Below are 18,097 nucleotides of genomic sequence, written 5' to 3'. Positions count from 1 at the left end.
AAGAACGCACAGCTTAGCGCAGCAGTTTTTTTGGGTGTGCTTTACTTTTTCAGTTTTTTTTTCTGTGTGGGTTTTGTTGGCATGAAATCTTCTACTGTAACGTCCATCTGTAAAGCACAGTTAGTGGATGCGGTTTGTTTTGATGCTATTGTTTGGTTTAGAAAATCGTCAAGGATCTTGAAACAATTATCTCTTTTGTTCCTTCAGGTATGCTTCTGCAATTAGCTTTAGAAATCACTATAAATCCGACACGCCTATAGCAGTTCTGTTGTATTGGAGATGACGTATGACAATTATTTATTTCCTTTGAGGGTAGGATTGATGCAGTCTGGTATGTATGCAAATGTATATAAAAATCAAAAACAAAATTTGACTACATCTGATCATTTAAAAGCGCACAAGCTGATGGTAAGAAATTAAAGGGAGAACAACAACGCTTCTTAACAGCATTTTAGAAGGTTTCGTCTTTTTTGAACGTTACCAGTGTTCATTTATATAATCTGTGAAAAGGCTGCCTGCTGAGATTATGAAGGAGCATGGCAGCATGCAGCTAGCCTCAGCCAAAAATAGATCTTTATTTCGTGTAGCTGTGGGCCACGGTGCTTTGTGTCTACTTTCACTAGCCACTGCATCTGAACATTCTGTCTGTAGCAGACGTAGTGATGCAGCATGCCTGCATTAATGTTGAACGCTCTCAGTATGCACAGAGGTTGTTTTAGGGGGTTGTGAACGCCAACCTAGTTTTTCTGTAGGGGCATTTGAACTACTGGTGAGAGAAACAGGGCTGTAATTGTAGTAGAAGATAACAGATGAAGGATGGCAGATATTTGATCATTATAACAGAAAACGTATACGATTCCACACCGCAACTATCATTGATCACGGCAGCTGCCGCAGAACAAGCCGTTTTTTCTGTTTCCTAAAACTTTACCTTCAGAGAAAAAAATCCAGGCATAGTTGAAGGCTTTCTGCATTGTACACCATTTTAGATTTCTCTGGGACTCCAGGTGATGGAGATGGGAATGTTTAAAGCGTCAGTTCCGAGTTTGTGTATTTCGGGGGTGGGTATAAAAGTAAGTCTGGTAATGTACTTATGTGGTATACTGAGATCGGAAAATTTCCAGCGAGGGTATATAATGTGTATGTCCCTTTGCCCAACCCTTTAACAAACAAACACACGCAATTACAGTTGCAGTGGAATAAACTGGGGGCGGTTTCAAGGTTAAACATTTGTCTATTCATGTATTGATTGCGCTGTAGAGGCCTTGGGAGCACGGATTAGATGCAAATACGAGGTTTTGTGACATTTGGAGGGGGTTGAAAGGCCAAGCCACAAGAGCCAGAGTAAAGCCTTGTGCCATTGATTATTAACGTGTGAGTTGCTTCCCGGCTTCTTATTGCTTACTGGAACGTGTTAAATTCGAGAGGGGTTTTTTTTTGTAGAAAATTAAAAGCCCTTTTTTTTTTTTTTTTTTTTTTTTGCACGTGGGGAGCTTTCTGAAAAGGGAACTGAAAATGCAGGAGTTTTGCTTGGTCTCGGTTTAATTCTCAGTCAGGATAGTCGCATGCTTGCACTTGTGAGAACTATCGATGATGAAATTTGTATGTTTATTTAGGGGGGATTCAAAAACAGAACATTTGACTTCTGGTTTTTCTGACCTCCTTTCTGATAGTTAAGGAAACTATTGAGACTGAGGAGTCACCGTCAACTGTAGGGAATCGAGCTTTTTCCAGGCCGTACGAACAAATTCATTTTTACACATTGCGCTAATTTGCAACTTCATTTGAATTCTGTTTGGCCCTCGTGTTTCTCGGGCGGCCTGTTTAGAATTTCATGGGGGTTGATAAACACTAGGTGACTCCGTCTGTGTTTTTGTTTTTTGTTTTCTGGTGCCGTCTTTTTCTCCACTCGAGGGCTGCAGGTGTACATCTCTCGGGAAAAGACGCAAAACTGCTACCGCATAAAATTTCATTTCCTGCCTCGCACGCAGCTAAAAACGGTCTTGCTGAATGTCTGATTTGCAAGATTGCTAAATTCAAAAGTCATTTGAATTATTAAATGGTGCAGATCTCGGAGTTTCAAGTTTCAGCTCCGATAAAGTGATACACAAAGTAGCATTCGCACCATGCAGGTGCTTGTTACAGCCTTGTCTGTGCTGCTGATTCAGATGGAGGCCATGGTTATGGGAGCCAACACTATTGTTTTCACACAATGCCTCTCCTTTTCATCAGCGACGTTCGCAGGGCCTGCCTGCCATTGTGATCAGGCGCTTGTCTTCTTTTATTGGGATTCTTGAGCAAATTTGACTGTCTAAGACAGAAGCTGAACCCCCACACACACACACGCACACACATACTGGGTGTATAGCAGGTGTGAAATGCCGTTACAGGGTTTCAACGCCGGTGTCTTGTAGGTCATAAAAGCATGTCGGGGGGTTTCTCTGTGACCATGTATTCACTGTTCAGAGAATGACTACACACAAATTGAGAATTTAAGTCTTTTCTACAAGAAAATACTGCGCTCAGGCCAGTGTAATAAACTGACAGTTTGAACTGATATCTTCTTATATAATTGCTGTAGCGGTAATTCGGATTGAGCGCTGAGTTTGGGTCAGTTTAAAGAGAAATGTGTTTACCGGCTCAACAAAAAACAAAGGCTGACTCCATGGTGACTGGCAGGAACCAACAACCAATCAATGGAGAACCTAAGAGAACATGAGGTAGTAAATTAAACAGTAAAAGAGTTAGTATAATATACTTTAATGAGAAAAAAATAAGTTTCAGGCCGGTTATTTGTACTTTCATTTTGGTGAGAAGTGTATATTCTTGTATATTGTTCTCTGGTTGTGTGTTTTTTTTTTATGGTTTTATAATCAGTTGCCTAGTTCATATCTATGGACAGTCAGATGCTCAGCAGAGAGCCAAGCTGGCAAAACCATTTTATACTACACTCGCTTTAAATCAAATCAGTGACCAACTCCAGATGACATGAAAATTACAGGGGAGGTGTTCCTGACGCTAATGACATGGGCTGGGGAAACCTTCTGCCTTTAATTAAAACACCCATTCTTTGGGTTCATAGACCTTCACTTCAGCCTCATTTCTTTGATGTTTTTTTTACATTGAGAATGACACGTTATTATTATGAGATACTAAACAGTCACTCAAATTTAATGTTGTCGTATTGCAAGAAAATCTTTTTATTTTTTTATTTAATATAACGTTTAGTCTATATTTTCAGATTCTACATGTATAGCAAAATGGATTCGATTCATTTTTTCCCTAAAAATTCTACAAACAAATCTATAATGTCAACATAAAGTTAGTTTGAAATTTTTGCAAATTCATTGAAAATAAAAAGGAGGAAAAAAAATCACATGGACATAAGTATTCACAGCCTTTGCCATAACACTCAAAATTGAGCTCAGGTGCATCCTGTTTCCACTGCTGTTTCTACAACTTGATTGAAGTCCACCTGGTTTAAAATTCAGTTGATTGTAGATGATTTGGAAAGGCACACACCTGTCTATATGAGTTCCCACAGTTAACAGTGCACATCAAACCACAAACCAAGCCATGAAGTATCAGGGCACAGATCTGGGGAAGGGCACAGAAAAAATTCTGTACAATCGAAGGTCCCAATAAGCACAGTGGCCTCCATCATCCGTAAATGGGAGAAGGCCACCCAGCCTAACAGAGCGATTAGGGGAGAAGGGCCTTAGTCAGGGACCTGAACAAGAACCCAATGGTTACTTTGAAAGAGCTCCAGGAGAACCTTCCAGAAGAACAACCATGCTTGCAGCACTCCCCCAATCAGGCCTGTATGGTAAAGTGGCCAGATGGAAGCCTCTCCACAGTAAAAGGCACCTGAAGGACTCTCAGACCAACAAAGATTGAACTCTTTACCCTGAATGCCAAGCGTCATGTCTGAAGGAAAAACCAAGCACTGCTCATCCCTGGCCAGTACAATTCAATTCAGTTACATTTATTTTGGACATATAATTTGCTAAGAAAAATTTAATCCATACAGTGAAGCATGGTGGTGGCAACATGCTGCAGGGATGTTTTTCAGCAGCAGGATCTGGGGGACTAGTCAGGATCGACTAATAAATAATGAATTTAATCCATTTTGGAATTAAGCTGTAACATAACAAAATGTAAAAAAAGTGAAGCGCTGCGTAAACTTTCCAGATGCACTGTAATTTTTGCTTTATAGATTTTATAAAGTAATACCATGCTATGATCACAGCTTATATGTGCTTGATTGAATTACTTTAGTTCTGTACATTGAGAGGTGGGAGATGCAGGTATATTAGACAACATGGTGTTTGTATTTATTTATTTTTATTATAGGTGGTACGTGTCAAGGTTACGGGGGGGGAGGCGATTACAGCTAACCTGTCAACACAAAACATTTTAATACTTGTAATATTTGGATGATTTCTCATCTTTTAATGAAACGTTTCTTTAGATTGATTTATTGGTTGATTTTTTTTTTTTTTATATTCATTTATTTATTTATTGTAGGATATTTGTTTCCTTGCCTTCAGTCTATTCGTGACATAAATTATCTGCCTATAATTTTTTCTCTGTTACACACACACGTGCACACACTACAGAATTAGCTTACTAGCAGCTGAAGCGTATTTAAAGCATAGTATTAAGTGTTCTCCTTGCACTGTGCGGTCTACACTCTCTTTCATCATCTGTTTGTTTTTCTTTTTTTCTTTTAGAATCATTACAATATAAACTTTGAAAGTCATTGTTCACTTATACGGTTTATTTTTTTGCTCTGTTAGACTGCCGTGTGTGTGTGTGTGTGTGTGTGTGTGTGTGTGTGTGTGTATGTATATATATAAAGCGGTTTTCTCCTTTGTGTCGGATTGATACGTTTCCAATGTGGTGTCAGAACGTTGGACGTTGGCAAACCAAATATCCTGTCATAAAGGACGAGCTCTGTAAAAGAAAGCATGCGGAACAATGAAAGAGTTGATTGGTTTTCACTTTGCTGCCCCGTGTTAACGAGCCTTTGCTGCTGTCGCGGTGTAGATAACAGCGAGCAGCCTGCTCAGTGTATTTCTACTGTACTTTTGTGTAAATCTGTAGTGCTTTTCTGCTCTTTTTTTCTCTAAAAACCATGCTCACAAGGCATATATTCAATACTGTGTACTGATAGATTTGCTGTCGTGTGGGTATCAACAGCACGAAGGGACACCAGCTGAAAGAACCTGAGCTGCCGTTTTAATTTATATATTTAAATTTAACTATGTATCTCCACAGGATCTATTGAGCGCTGGAGGTGTTAAGGAACAGAGCAATGAGTTTATAAATGCTTTTGATTGTGATGTGACATAAAAGCTGATAAGAATACACTGACGTGCTGTGTCATGCTGGGGAAAAGGACAGACGGTTTGCAAATGAGAGGAAGAAGGCACTGATTGAATTCCATTAAAAAAAAAAGCGAGAGAGAGAGAGAGAGAAACTGACTAAAGGGAGCTCTTAGAGAAATGTATGGTATGGTGCGTCTTAAAAGTGCATGCATCCTGTAATTAAGCCTACGCTGCATTAACAACCCTTCCCCCAATCCCCCCGCTCAGTCATCCGACTCCTCCTCCTCATGCCCCCCCCCCACACTTTCCAATACCCCTCTGGGACTACTTCACCCCATCCTCCGTCCCTTGAAGTCTTACTCTCCTTGTTTGGTTCCCAAGGGACGTAATAATTAACCTTTCCGATTAGTCCCCGGATAGAAAGCGTTGGCCGCGTGACCACGAGCACAGCCTAATGGGCACAGCGTGAGCTAATGATATCCTTCCTCTCTGACAGCCTTGATATGCCTTTATTGCAGTTAAAACCTTCAGATGGTGCTTCAGTGAAAACGAACAACAATGCACTGGGCTTCGTGCAGCAGTACCAGACTTTCCGGATATTTGGCTTTTATGTTGTTACTTTATCACTGGTCTGGTGCCGGCATGTGTTTTTAGATTTCGTATATCTTCATGGATCGTTGCTAGTTTCGACATGACTAAACGGTTCCTATGTGTAGTTAACAAACACAGTGTGAAGGTCGAGCATAAAATACAACTTTTTAGATTTCCGGGAAAATGTCCTCGTTCACATTCGGAGTAGGAAATGTGGAATTGGATATGCTGACTTGGTGCGGGTTTCTGCTCGGGGAATGTGCACACATTGACCTCCCTGCACCACGTCCAGTACCCAAGGTTCCACTGGTGGAGTTTGCTTAAGACGTTTTTTCAACAGGAAGTCAATGTTTTTATCAAACATCAATGCATATTTTTGAAAAACGTCTAGATTTCGGCTCTCATTCGCATAAAAGCACAAACAATCATTTATAGTCATGCTAATGGAATGCAGGTTTTAATTGCACAAACAGCCTTACAATGGATACAGAAAATACAGTGCATTAAAACTATGCATACATTTTTAATCCTATTTTTGCATTGCAATAAAAAAACATTGTTCACCTGATAATGGGATACTTTTACTTTTTTTTTTTTTTTTTTTTTGTAATAATCCTATTGTATCGATTAAATGTAGAACACTTTCTCCTGAGCATAATGAAATTCCTGTAATGTCTGGTAATGTCTGTCGACTGCACGGCATTTTGAATTTTGATAAAAGATTTTTTTAAATGTTTAAAAAAAACATTTGATCTTCAAAAGAAGGAGAGAAGTCTGCTCGGGTTTTATCCATAAATACTAAAGCAAAGCAGACTATCTTCTGTGTGTATTGGCTATGATTTTATTTTATTATTTCACTCATGGGGGAAATTGTGTAATACAGCTAGAATGTTGAGTGTCGTGCGCTTTTCATACCCACGGCTTGAGTGTTTAACCATCGGGAGGTGACGCACCATAATGACTACAAAGTTGCTTTTACTCAAGAAAACTGAACCCCAGACCTGAACCAGACATTCGTTGGCTCTTGTTTAAACCTGTCCAGGTTTTTGAATGTGCAGTTGTCTAACAACATTCTAATAAAATGCCTATTCATATATAAAGGAAACATCTACTACTTACAATGTAAATAACATTAAACAGACACAGCCCACACAGAGGGAAAGCTGCACCTACCTCAGGTTTTTCAACCAGAGCTGATGACAAGAAAATTAATTCTGACATGTTTGTGAACTTTCGGCTGCTGATTCATTCATGTTCTAAATAATGGTGGCTAATGATTAAATTGTATTTTCTGTTCATTTTTTTTTTTTGTTGCCCCTTTTGTATAATGACCGAAAAACCGGTATGAAAACAAATCAAATAAGCATTTAATAAAAGCAGTAGCACAAAGGAAAACCGAATTGTAAAAAAAAAAAACTAGCAAGAGGATAAATATATAGTGGTGTTATTAAAGTACAGATACGGGTGTAGGAGGCTTCGGGGTGCCGCCATACAAGATCGTCCAAGACCGCATCCAAAGTCGCCCTATACAATTGTGTACATTTAATTTTGTGTACCGTCAGTTTGTGAATGACTACATAAGTAAGGTGTAACAAACCTTTGTCCATATAAGTGTAAGAATGATGATTGTTGTATGTATTTGAATGTTTGTTTTTAATTCTTTAATACAAATTTATCAATTTGTGTTCTATGCAGCTTTACGACCTGGACAGCGATCCCAAGAGGAAAGAGTTCCTAGATGATTTGTTCAGCTTCATGCAGAAGAGAGGTACATAATCACCCACTGAAATGATGATTTGGTGAACACTTCATTGAAATGTAACTATGTTTAAACTGACTGAACTTTTCTTGAGGTTTTGTCTGCCCTGTTGAAGTCTATAACTATATAACCCAATAATGTTCTATTTACATGAACAAGTTAGAGGTACATGCATACGTGTACGCTTTTTTTCATTTTCTTTTCCTCCTGTGATAAATGAACACCCAGCTCAGGTTTCAGCCTGATGAAGCAACATTTCCTAAATGACTGCTTTATAGCAGCTGACTGTTTTATTGCTTATAGTCTGCTGGAGTTGATCTATGGCCTCTGAACATATAGAAAACCGCTGTAGGTGTGTGAACACGAACACATGCTACAGCTTGGCCTTGGCGCTATCAGAACATTATCATCTGTCTTTTCTAATAAATAGGCTCTGACATAAGGTATAGTATCCCCCCCCTCCTCATATAAGCAGGGCTGAAGTTCCCTATTTAGTTGTGTGAAGGTTTTATTTGAGAAAAGAACAGGTTTTATTGTTTGTAATGTATCACGCAAAAAGGAACATGCATAGATCAGCCATACCATTAAAGCCACTGACGGGTGACATGAATAACACCCACTATCTTGTTACAGTTGCGCCCATCACGTGAACTTTAGATTTTTTTCATTTGATGTATTGGAAACAGGAAAAATTGGCCAGGATCTGAGTAACTCTGACAAGGACAAATTTGGATGGCTTGACAGCTGGGTCAGAGCGTCTCCAAAATAGCTGCTCTTATGTAGTGTTCCTGGTAATGCAGTGGTTAGTACCTAGCAAAAGTGGTTCATGGATAGACAACTGGGTCAACTGGCAATAGCATTGGTTTCCAAGGCTTGGGTGATTCGCATAGGGAGAAAAGGCTAAACTGCGTTGACCGATCGCACACAGACGTACTCTAACACAAACCGGGGAAGAGATGACACCAATATGCGCTACTGGAAGAAGATGAGCCAGCGGACAGAATATGATGCTCTTGGTGATGTTCTGATGGGAAACTTTGTGTACTTGCATTCATGTGGACGTAACCTTGACACGTACCACCTAAACATTTTTGCAGACCAAGTATACCCCTTCATGGTAACAGTATTTCTTCATAGCACTGGCCACTTTCTGCAGGTACAAAAGGCAGACTACAAAAATTGAGAAAGAGGACAGAGTTCAAGGTTTTTACCTTTAAATTCTCCAAATCATGATTTGATCTGCTTGTAATGCCCTAGTGCCAGATAGCACCTCACACGTTCAGAGTTCTTGTGGAGTTCATGCCTCAAAGGATCAGAGCACAAGGGGGACCTCAACAATATTAGGTGGACAATGGATGGTAAAATATTGGTAAAAAATATTCCAGAAATGTAATGTGAATAGATTTATTGTTATGGCTGATCTGTGTATAGGCATTTAAGCTAATACTGCCCTCTAGGGACTTGAAGGAAAATGACCTCTCCCCTTCGCTTTGCTCACAATGCTCATAATGCACATATGGTAGAATACATCTTCATTAATATGCAATAGTGTAAAGCTATGCCCCTTCTGTTTTTTTGCAGGGACCCCAGTGAACAGAATCCCCATCATGGCCAAACAGGTTTTGGATCTGTATATGCTCTACCAGCTGGTGACGGAGAAGGGTGGCCTTGTGGAGGTCATTAATAAAAAGTTATGGAGGGAGATCACCAAAGGTCTGAACCTGCCCACCTCAATCACCAGCGCTGCCTTCACTCTCAGAACACAGTGAGTGTTTGATACTCTGCAGAGGACAAAATTTTTTACATACTTTACACGTGTATATCCAATGTTCTTAAGAAATAAATACAAGAAATACAATGTTGTATGATGTGAAAATGAATACAAAACAGCAGCATGCTGTGTGATTTATTCCTCTTTAACCACAGCTGGTTTCCACTTCTGACCATTTCTTTTTTTAATGAAAGAGAGATGCATTATATGGTTCATCAATTTACAATTATGAGATGTAGAGGAACTTTAGCAGAAACACATTCATGATAAATCAATGATTTTATTTATTTGTTTTTCGCACTACTTGGATAAATGGTCACCCTTTTACTAGGTGCTTCATGCTTTTTTTCATCTGCAAAAAATGCATTTGGGGATGTTACATGGAATGAACAGGAATTAGAAAAAGTTAGAGGAACAATTCCCTTTGACTGATGCCAAATGCTGACATGCTAAATGAGTATCATTTATTTTAACAATTATTTCAATATACCTTTGGTGGGCCATGCCTCTGGTACCTGGGCCTTCAGTGGGGACTTACCCGACTTAAGCCACCTCTTAATACCGCCACTAACATGTCACAATTATAGAAGCCATCAATACTATAAAAAAAAAAAAACCACATTATAACACGTGGTATTACAGAGATAAATATTGCATATTGAGGGTGAATAAAATTTTTACTAAAGCAAACTCCAAACCTCTACACTACAACAGCAACTGTGCACCTACATCATCGGGAGCAGGTCAGAATCAATATTTGTCTAATAACATGACAAAAACATAAAAAATCTACATAAAATACAATCTATTTACCAGAGATGCATACTCATAATGCATAGTCACATAATTTACACTGCTCCTCAGAGAGTGTAAGCCAGTGGTACCGCTCGTAGGCACTGGTCTGGAAGTGACAAACAAACCCTTTCCCTGTCTGAGACAAGCTAGCTAGCTTAGGGGAATTTGAAATCTGATTCGTTAAAGAAACAGACCCATTGCTAATATAGTCTAAGGTACATCGGCTAGCACTACTGATTGTGAAGGCCCTGGGCAGATTAAATTGACATGGCAGCACATAGAGGCTGAAATCTGATTGGACAAAAAATCTAACATCCACATACACGTCCTGGAAGCAGTGCAGCCGAGAGAAACGCTACGAAATGAAGAGAATAAACTGTTGGGAATAAGTTCATACAATTTCATAGAACATTCGAATTTAGGTTGTAAATGCAGATTAATGCTTCTGATGGTGTTTAGGCCAGCAGAGAAGGCTTTGCTGGCCCTGATGGCCCACCACTTCAAGCTGCTATTTTACCAATTGTAATGAATTAGAACAAGTGCCTGTGATTAAACTACTGTCAGTGTAGTGCTGTTTAAAAAGAAAAAAACAAAACAAAAGGATTCACAGTGTTCTGACTATTTTATTATATCACACCATTCAGCCTACTGCATTAAGTGGTGGTGCAGGTATCCTGAGGTGGTTTATTAGCTGTTCTTTTCAACATTCTAACCCAAAATTTCTAACCCCTCTCTCTCTCTCTCTCTTTTTTTTAAAGATACATGAAGTACCTTTATCCGTATGAATGTGAAAAGCGGGGTCTCAGCAACCCCAATGAGCTGCAGGCTGCGATAGACAGTAACCGGCGGGAGGGGCGGCGCCAGGCTTTCGGCAGCTCCCTTTTCTCCTACTCGCCCAACGGGGCTCCCACAATGCTCTCCTCTCCTAAAATCTCTATACCCAGCATTGGCATGGCTGTGGGCACCAGCGATACCCCACTTTCATCCGTTCAAAAGGTCAAGAAGGGTAAGAAGTCTTAAATGTTTACATTCACGTATACTGTTATGTATGTATGTATGTACCGTATTTTCCGGACTATACGCCGCTACTTTTTTCCCACGCTTTGAACCCCGCGGCTTAAACAATGAAGCAGCTAATTAATGGATTAATTAAAAAGCACTAAAGAAATTCTGGCATGCACAATTATAGTTTTCCATTCGAAATAAGGCTTTTTGCAGTCATTGAAATCCAAACCCCTTCTTTTGACTGCTCTCTATCAGTCTTACCTCACTTGGTTCTCCTTTTCTTTACGTAGAAGATGATGCTAGTGCACAGTCCGGGAGACTGCCCGGCAACCTGGCCGCTCAGTCTGTGGCAGCAGCTCAGGCAGTGGCGGTGCAGGCAGCCATGGCGGCTCAGGTTGCAGCGCTCGAGCAGCTGAGGGAAAGGCTGGAATCCGGCGAGCCACCCGAAAAGAAGATAGCACTTCCTACAGAGGACCACCAGCGGCTCCTGCAGAGGGCACTACAGCAGAACCTGCTAGCCATGACCACCCAGATGCCCATGAACATCCGTATCAACAATCAAGGTAACAAGGCTTGAGATGTGTCTACTACCAAGTGTATGAAAAGAGTTCGATAGAGGTTGAGACGAGAATATCTCAATTCTACACGAGCAAGACTGTGTTATTTTGGCTGTATGTTTTGTGTCTTGTTAAGCCATCTGTCTTCTCAGTTACATGGGCATGCATCTTTCCATTTAGATAAACAACTTGTATCATGATGTTTCCCCCCCTGAACTTTACTGTGGGTATGGTGTTCCTGGTGTTCTACTAGCAGCACTTATTTCTAACAGCGTGACAGTGTGATTTATCGCCAAACAATTCTATACATGTACTTTCGGATCACAATTTTTCTTCGGGTTTTTTGGACGTCACCAAATGTATATGATACAGCAAGTAATTTATTGCCTATTGCCATTCATCAACATACACAAGCAAATAAAAAGAAAATCAGCTTTTGTGCGTTCGGTGTAAATGTTTAGTTCTGTTTGGTTTGCACAAACATCCTGGTTCATTTACACAATTGATTAATTCAGGGAAAACCTGCCATTTTTTCTTTTTTTTTTTTTTTTTTTTTTTACTGTATAATTTCCCAAGCATGAAAATGGGGTATGAAGTATTTGGACACTTTTATTTGATGTTTGGTCTACTTCAAATCCGCATGCACACACTGATCCTCATTTATCAATCTTTGAGTTTTACACACAACTTTGAGATTGATGAATGAGGCTCAGTGTGTGCATGCAAATTAAAATACAAATAAATAACAGTGTCCAAATACTTCATATCTCATTTTCATGCTTGGGAAATTATACAGTAAAAAAAAAAACACAAAAGCAAGAAAAAATGCCAGGTTTTCCCCAAATTAATCAATTTGGGGGAAACCTTACTGTGAATTTTCCTACAATGATTTGTTGTGGTATTGTGTCTTGCTGTAATCTCCAGCCTTTTTACTGAACTTCATTTCCTGCTTTAGTATCTTGTTGTAGTGAAACTCAGACCTTCCCTGGCTTTCATTTACAAGTATCATCACAGAATAGTAATGAAATGAGTCATACAACTCATTTATTTTCTCGCTTTGGGTTAAGACGCATACATTTATTTCTATTCTTGGTTTTCAATGTTTTCATCGTCACTGGCCTGAAATTTCCCTCTGCTATACAGTCAGTATGATCAAAGAAATGGATTAGGGGAAAAACTGTTCTCTGAGTAGTTTTCCTATGCTAAGCAAAAGTCTGAAGTAATGTTCAAGTATGTGTGAGGGAAAATATATATAAAAAAAAAAGGTGCTGGCCCCTTTTTCACCCGAACTCGTGCGCCTTCACTTTGTGGTGGTGGGGAAATACCCTTTCTGACAAACAGAAATAAAGCGCTATGTTGTAATCCGAATGAACTGACGTTCACTTACGTGTGGTTTTCTCCAACAAAATTCATAGTAAACATGAGATCATTTTAGTCTCCGGCACAAGCCCCACTACCCATTTTCTTACATGGGTTTGTCTGGGCTCTCCAGGTTCCACATACATTTACATAGATTCATTGTTATATTGCATTTTGGTTGAACGAGTGTGTGAAGGGACTGGTGGCCAAGAGGAACAGAATGTACATCCAAAATGATTCTAAAGCAGGAGCTTTTACTGACGATTCATGTCCAGAGTCTAACGAACATTCATATGAATATAAGTCGATATTCATTCAGTCTCATGGACTAGATGTGAATTATAAATAAATGATTCTTACAAAAAAATTTTCTACCAAAAAAAAAAAAAAAAAAAAGACACTTGATTCTTTTTTTTTTTTTTTGGACTTGCCATTGTCTCTTAACTTCAGTTTTCTTTTTTGGGTGGTTTTTTTTTTTTTTTAATAACTACTGTTGTGACTACAGGAGATCTTCAGGGAGCGGCAGTAATCAGTCACATGGTGTATATGTGTGTGAGGAGAGACAAATCATTCTGTACTGTAAACAGCAACATACTAAGTTTAAACAATTAATGTTTACATAATTTCTCTCATATTAAAAAAAAAAGCTTTTTCAAATTAATAATAAATAAAAGATTAGCTCTAACGACACTTTTTTTTCCATCCTTAAAATTGTCAGGGTTGCAATGAATTAAAGTACAAGTGATGAGTCGATGATTTTATGTAAGCCAAAAATGATAATGGATTAGGGCAGCAGTCCCCATTGGTAAAAATTGGTATTTTCTAAATATAATAATAAACGTCAATCCACTGTGGTGTTTCTTGTTCATTTTGCTAACTTGGGGGTTTCAGTTTAGCGGTAATGTATTATGTGTTAGACATTTGACCGAGGCATCATGACATGCATCATAAGGGAGTCATCGACAAACGTGCCGGAGAGAATCCGGTCATTTTCCAAAATAAAACATCGTTCAGAATCAGATAATAAATAAAACAGAAATAATGTAAGTTATGTATTCTCTCTCTGCGGCTCTGTAACAACTGGTTACCACTGGTGTAGGAAATGCCTTTAATTGGACTGTTTTCTTCCCTTTCAGAAAGCAGACCAGATTCTGCCCTCAACCTCACAATGAATGGCCTGAATAGCATCAGCATGTCAGTGGAACTCAACGGTGTCGTCTACACTGGTGAGTAGCAGATGCAAGAGTCACACGTTGTGTCTAAATTCAGTGCTCATTTAGAACCTATTTTATACTTGTTGTAATAACTTCTAGTAATTTTGCCATATAGTGTTGCACATGAATTTATTAATTTTTTTCAAAGCTTGTGCTTTTTTGCAAACTGGAAGTCATTTAGCCTAATTGCACCGGAGCCAAAATAACACTGCATGGACAAAAATGTGTGGACCTGATCACAAGATTCGTATGTACGGAGTGTGATTGTGGAGAGGCCTGGGCTGCAGTCCAATATAATGTTACCATATCCAAAGACATCCTATAAAATTGTGTGTTTACAACTTTGGCAACATTTTGGCTGAAAAAATCAGTTGTCCCAATACATTTGTCCATATAGTGTAGCTCTAAATCTTGTTCGTTTGACATTCAAACGGATCTCGTCATAAAGAGGCCTGTCCATTGCGCCATTCAATATATAAATGAAAAGCTTGCATGTGTTTTTTTTTTTTCTCACAGGTATGCTTTTTGCTCAAGCTACCGGTTTAAACTCCTCAGGAGCAGCTAACAAGCCGGCTGGAGATCGTAGTACCTCTCAGCAGCTTCCTTCTTCTCAGACACCTACCTCATCCAGCTCCACCAACCCGTCACCCTAAATACGTCACAACCTCCCTGTCACAAAGCTAGCTAAAGCCAAATATCAACCTCATTTTTTTTTAGAGCCTATGCCAAAAAGAAAAAAAAACTAGCAGGAATAAGCAAGTTTCCAGACCACTTGACATACACTATCTCAGGTTCTCACTTTTTTTATTCACTCTTTTGTTCAGTAGCCAAAATGAACTAAAAGATTACAGCAACAAAAGAGTCGATGGTTAATATAGACCTATATACACTCTCTCTCTCTCTCTCTCTCTCTCTCTCTCTCTCTCTCTCTCTCTCTCTCATTCATATATATATATATATATATATATATATATATATATATATATATATATATATATATATATATATATATAAAATGTGTGAATATGAAATATATATATATATATATATATATATATATATATATATATATATATATATATTCTTATGCAAAGCCTGTGAATAATTTATTTCTTGGAAGAAGTAGAGCAGAAATAAAGAAGATTCTAGAAATGGTAGCACACTGTTTACACACTTTACACATTTACTGACTGACGACGAAGCTTCTTGAAAAAGAAAACATTTTTATGAATGCAGTTGCATCATGAGTGTTATAAAAAGCCGTAATGCAAATAAGGTTCTAAACTATACATGTACAGTCCATGTATATCTACAGTGCCTTGTCAAACATCTCTTCAACTTCAGTTTCCTTCTCTACTTTCATTTTTAATTTCTTCTCTTTGTTAATCGTTTGGTGGCATGAGCCACGATAGACTCGCTGAACCCCAACGATGACGATGAATGTGTGCAACTATCACGCCTGGTTTCTGATAGTGCATGCTGAGTGCCTGACCACTTGGCATTTTTGGTCTATTTTTGGAAAAACAAATGGCAATTATTTTACTAGTGAAATAAGAAGTCATGTCGTCAGACACGATGCTTAGCGAGGGCAGACGTTCAAAACATTATGGAGGATATATTTTTGCAAGCCAGCACGTACGTGTCTGTGTATATAAACCGTGTTTAAGATTTGAAAACGCTTTTTGTTCAGGTGGATGAAAAACAAGTCTAAAACAAGTACTGAAAGATATTTATTGAGTCGCTTAAAAAAAAGGTTGTCGATTGTAGGAAATGCAAATAAAAATTCTGTCTGCTGGTAATTCGCTTTGTTTAGCAAATGAACTAATATTCAGGAAAAAGCATCTCTGTTGTATCATCTATAGTCAATAGAAGGAACATACTTGTTCCTCTGGAAATCAAATATTTATATTTTAAGCAAATTCATTTACTCCTTCAGTATAAAGTATAAACTTGCCAAATTTACATAATATATTTATTGTGCAGATTTGTTATTGTGCAGAAGCTTATATGTTTCCATAATTGTCTCAAGTTCTAAACACACACCACTGAACACACATACTTGAGATCTATGTAAGACTATACTCCAGGGGTTTTGTGTGCGTGTGTGTGTTTTATTTATTTTAAATTTTTTTCTCCCCCACAATAGATCTTTAAGCCTCAGGCAAGTTGGGTCCAGCAGTTCACTGTCAGTGTGTGTGCTCTATGTGGTGTATATTAGTAGGTAGGCTTTGTTGTTTTTAAGTTTGTTTTGGTGGACAATCCACATTTGCTGAGCTAGCACTGAAATTTGTATGATTTCTTTTCTTTTTTTAAATCCCATAATGAACAGCATTGACCTGGACCACGGTTCTTGGTTACAGCTCATCTTTTTGTCGATGTTGCTATAAATTGTTGAGCGCATTACACAGACTGGTGGAGATGTCGTGTCAATCAGAACACAGTACGTGTGCACGTTATCTGCTAGGAGTTCTGCATTATTCTGATAATTCTGTGTTGACTTCGTGGGGAGCGTTATGTAATCATCATGCGGTTGTGATGCTTTTCGTCAAACTTTAAGTGTTACACTATATACAGGGTCAGGTGGCTTATCGTATTGTAGGTGGGGTTTTTTTCCCGGTATAAGATGGCATGGCTAACTTTCTACCACACTCGAGATATTGAGCACTTCTTATAAAGTAGCAATTGGTTTTTCAATATGCAATAAAGCAAACGTTCAACGGTAACCTGCTGTCTTTCTAGGACATGTCCAAAACCTTTAAACAGTATACAGAATTTTTGTCCTTGACAGCGTTTTACTTTGCTCTTTAGCTTGATTGTATCTGCTACGTTGGCTCATTTCTACATTGACATTTTTTTACTGGTATATAGGTTAATTCAGTATCTGTGGAAGCGGCGCGCCCTGTTTTTTTTTTTTTCTTAAAAGATTTATGGGAAAAAGCTTCTCATTATCAGGAAATGACGGCGAACCTCATAGCTTTCTAGGCATGTTCTCACTCTATCTACCTCAGATGTTCACTTCACTCAGTCGGTGCCATCAGGCAACAACGTGAAACCATTCAACACAAAATATATAAGCAGATGATATTGTAGGCAGTAGTTTTTTTTTTTAAGCAGTTTTTAAAATGGTTAAAATCACACAATGTACAATCTGTGCCACATGAGAGCTTTGAGGCTTCGTGTGTGTTTCCTAACCACGTGTAGAAGTGTTGTTTAGGGCTTATAGTGCTGTAAATTTGAGCTTGGGCTCTGCCCTTCCTCTGTTGTATCATCTCTGATTCGGTGGCAGTTAACAGATAATATGCTGCCTTCTAGTGGATAGACTGCTCTCCATGCCAGGGGATTTCATTAATTTATTTTCTCTGTTTAACAATACATCTTCCTGTTCCTTGTGGTAATTTCCTGAAGAGATTGTTTTTATAAATCGAACACGTTCCCCTTATCCTTGTCAGTAACCCATGAGCGAATATAGCATTTTGAGATTTGAACTATTACCTGCAGCCCCCCATCATCGTGTACTGGGATAGTGTTTCCTCATGTTTGTATACTCTTCCGTTTTGAATCACAGATACAGTTTATGGATATTTTACATTTGCTCCAGTCACCATCTAGAGCTCTGTGACAGGAAAGTGCATTTTTTTATTGAAAGATGCAATTTTATTTTATTTATATATATATAATTTTTTAAACACCCCTTTAAAAAGTGGAAAAATATACCC

At 38.6% G+C, this 18,097-nt stretch overlaps 1 protein-coding gene across 2 annotated transcripts in view; it reads left to right on the top strand.

Moving 5' to 3' along the window:
- The window catches only part of arid3a (AT rich interactive domain 3A (BRIGHT-like)), a 30,269-nt gene extending 14,958 nt beyond the window's left edge, over positions 1-15,311 (top strand). For both annotated transcript variants that reach the window (XM_046857930.1, XM_046857931.1), the window contains 6 exons: positions 7,617-7,689; positions 9,262-9,445; positions 11,005-11,252; positions 11,542-11,814; positions 14,304-14,393; positions 14,898-15,311. In XM_046857930.1, coding sequence (XP_046713886.1) covers positions 7,617-7,689; positions 9,262-9,445; positions 11,005-11,252; positions 11,542-11,814; positions 14,304-14,393; positions 14,898-15,034 — 1,005 coding nt within the window. In that variant the 3' untranslated portion in view covers positions 15,035-15,311. The remainder of the gene's footprint in view (positions 1-7,616; positions 7,690-9,261; positions 9,446-11,004; positions 11,253-11,541; positions 11,815-14,303; positions 14,394-14,897) is intronic.
- Positions 15,312-18,097: the final 2,786 nt, after the last annotated feature.

This window comes from Silurus meridionalis, chromosome 9 (genome assembly GCF_014805685.1).
Source record: "Silurus meridionalis isolate SWU-2019-XX chromosome 9, ASM1480568v1, whole genome shotgun sequence".
In the NCBI taxonomy this organism is placed as follows: domain Eukaryota; kingdom Metazoa; phylum Chordata; class Actinopteri; order Siluriformes; family Siluridae; genus Silurus; species Silurus meridionalis.
The sequence above is the reverse complement of the archived record's forward strand: the minus strand, read 5'-3'. Positions and strand labels throughout refer to the sequence as shown.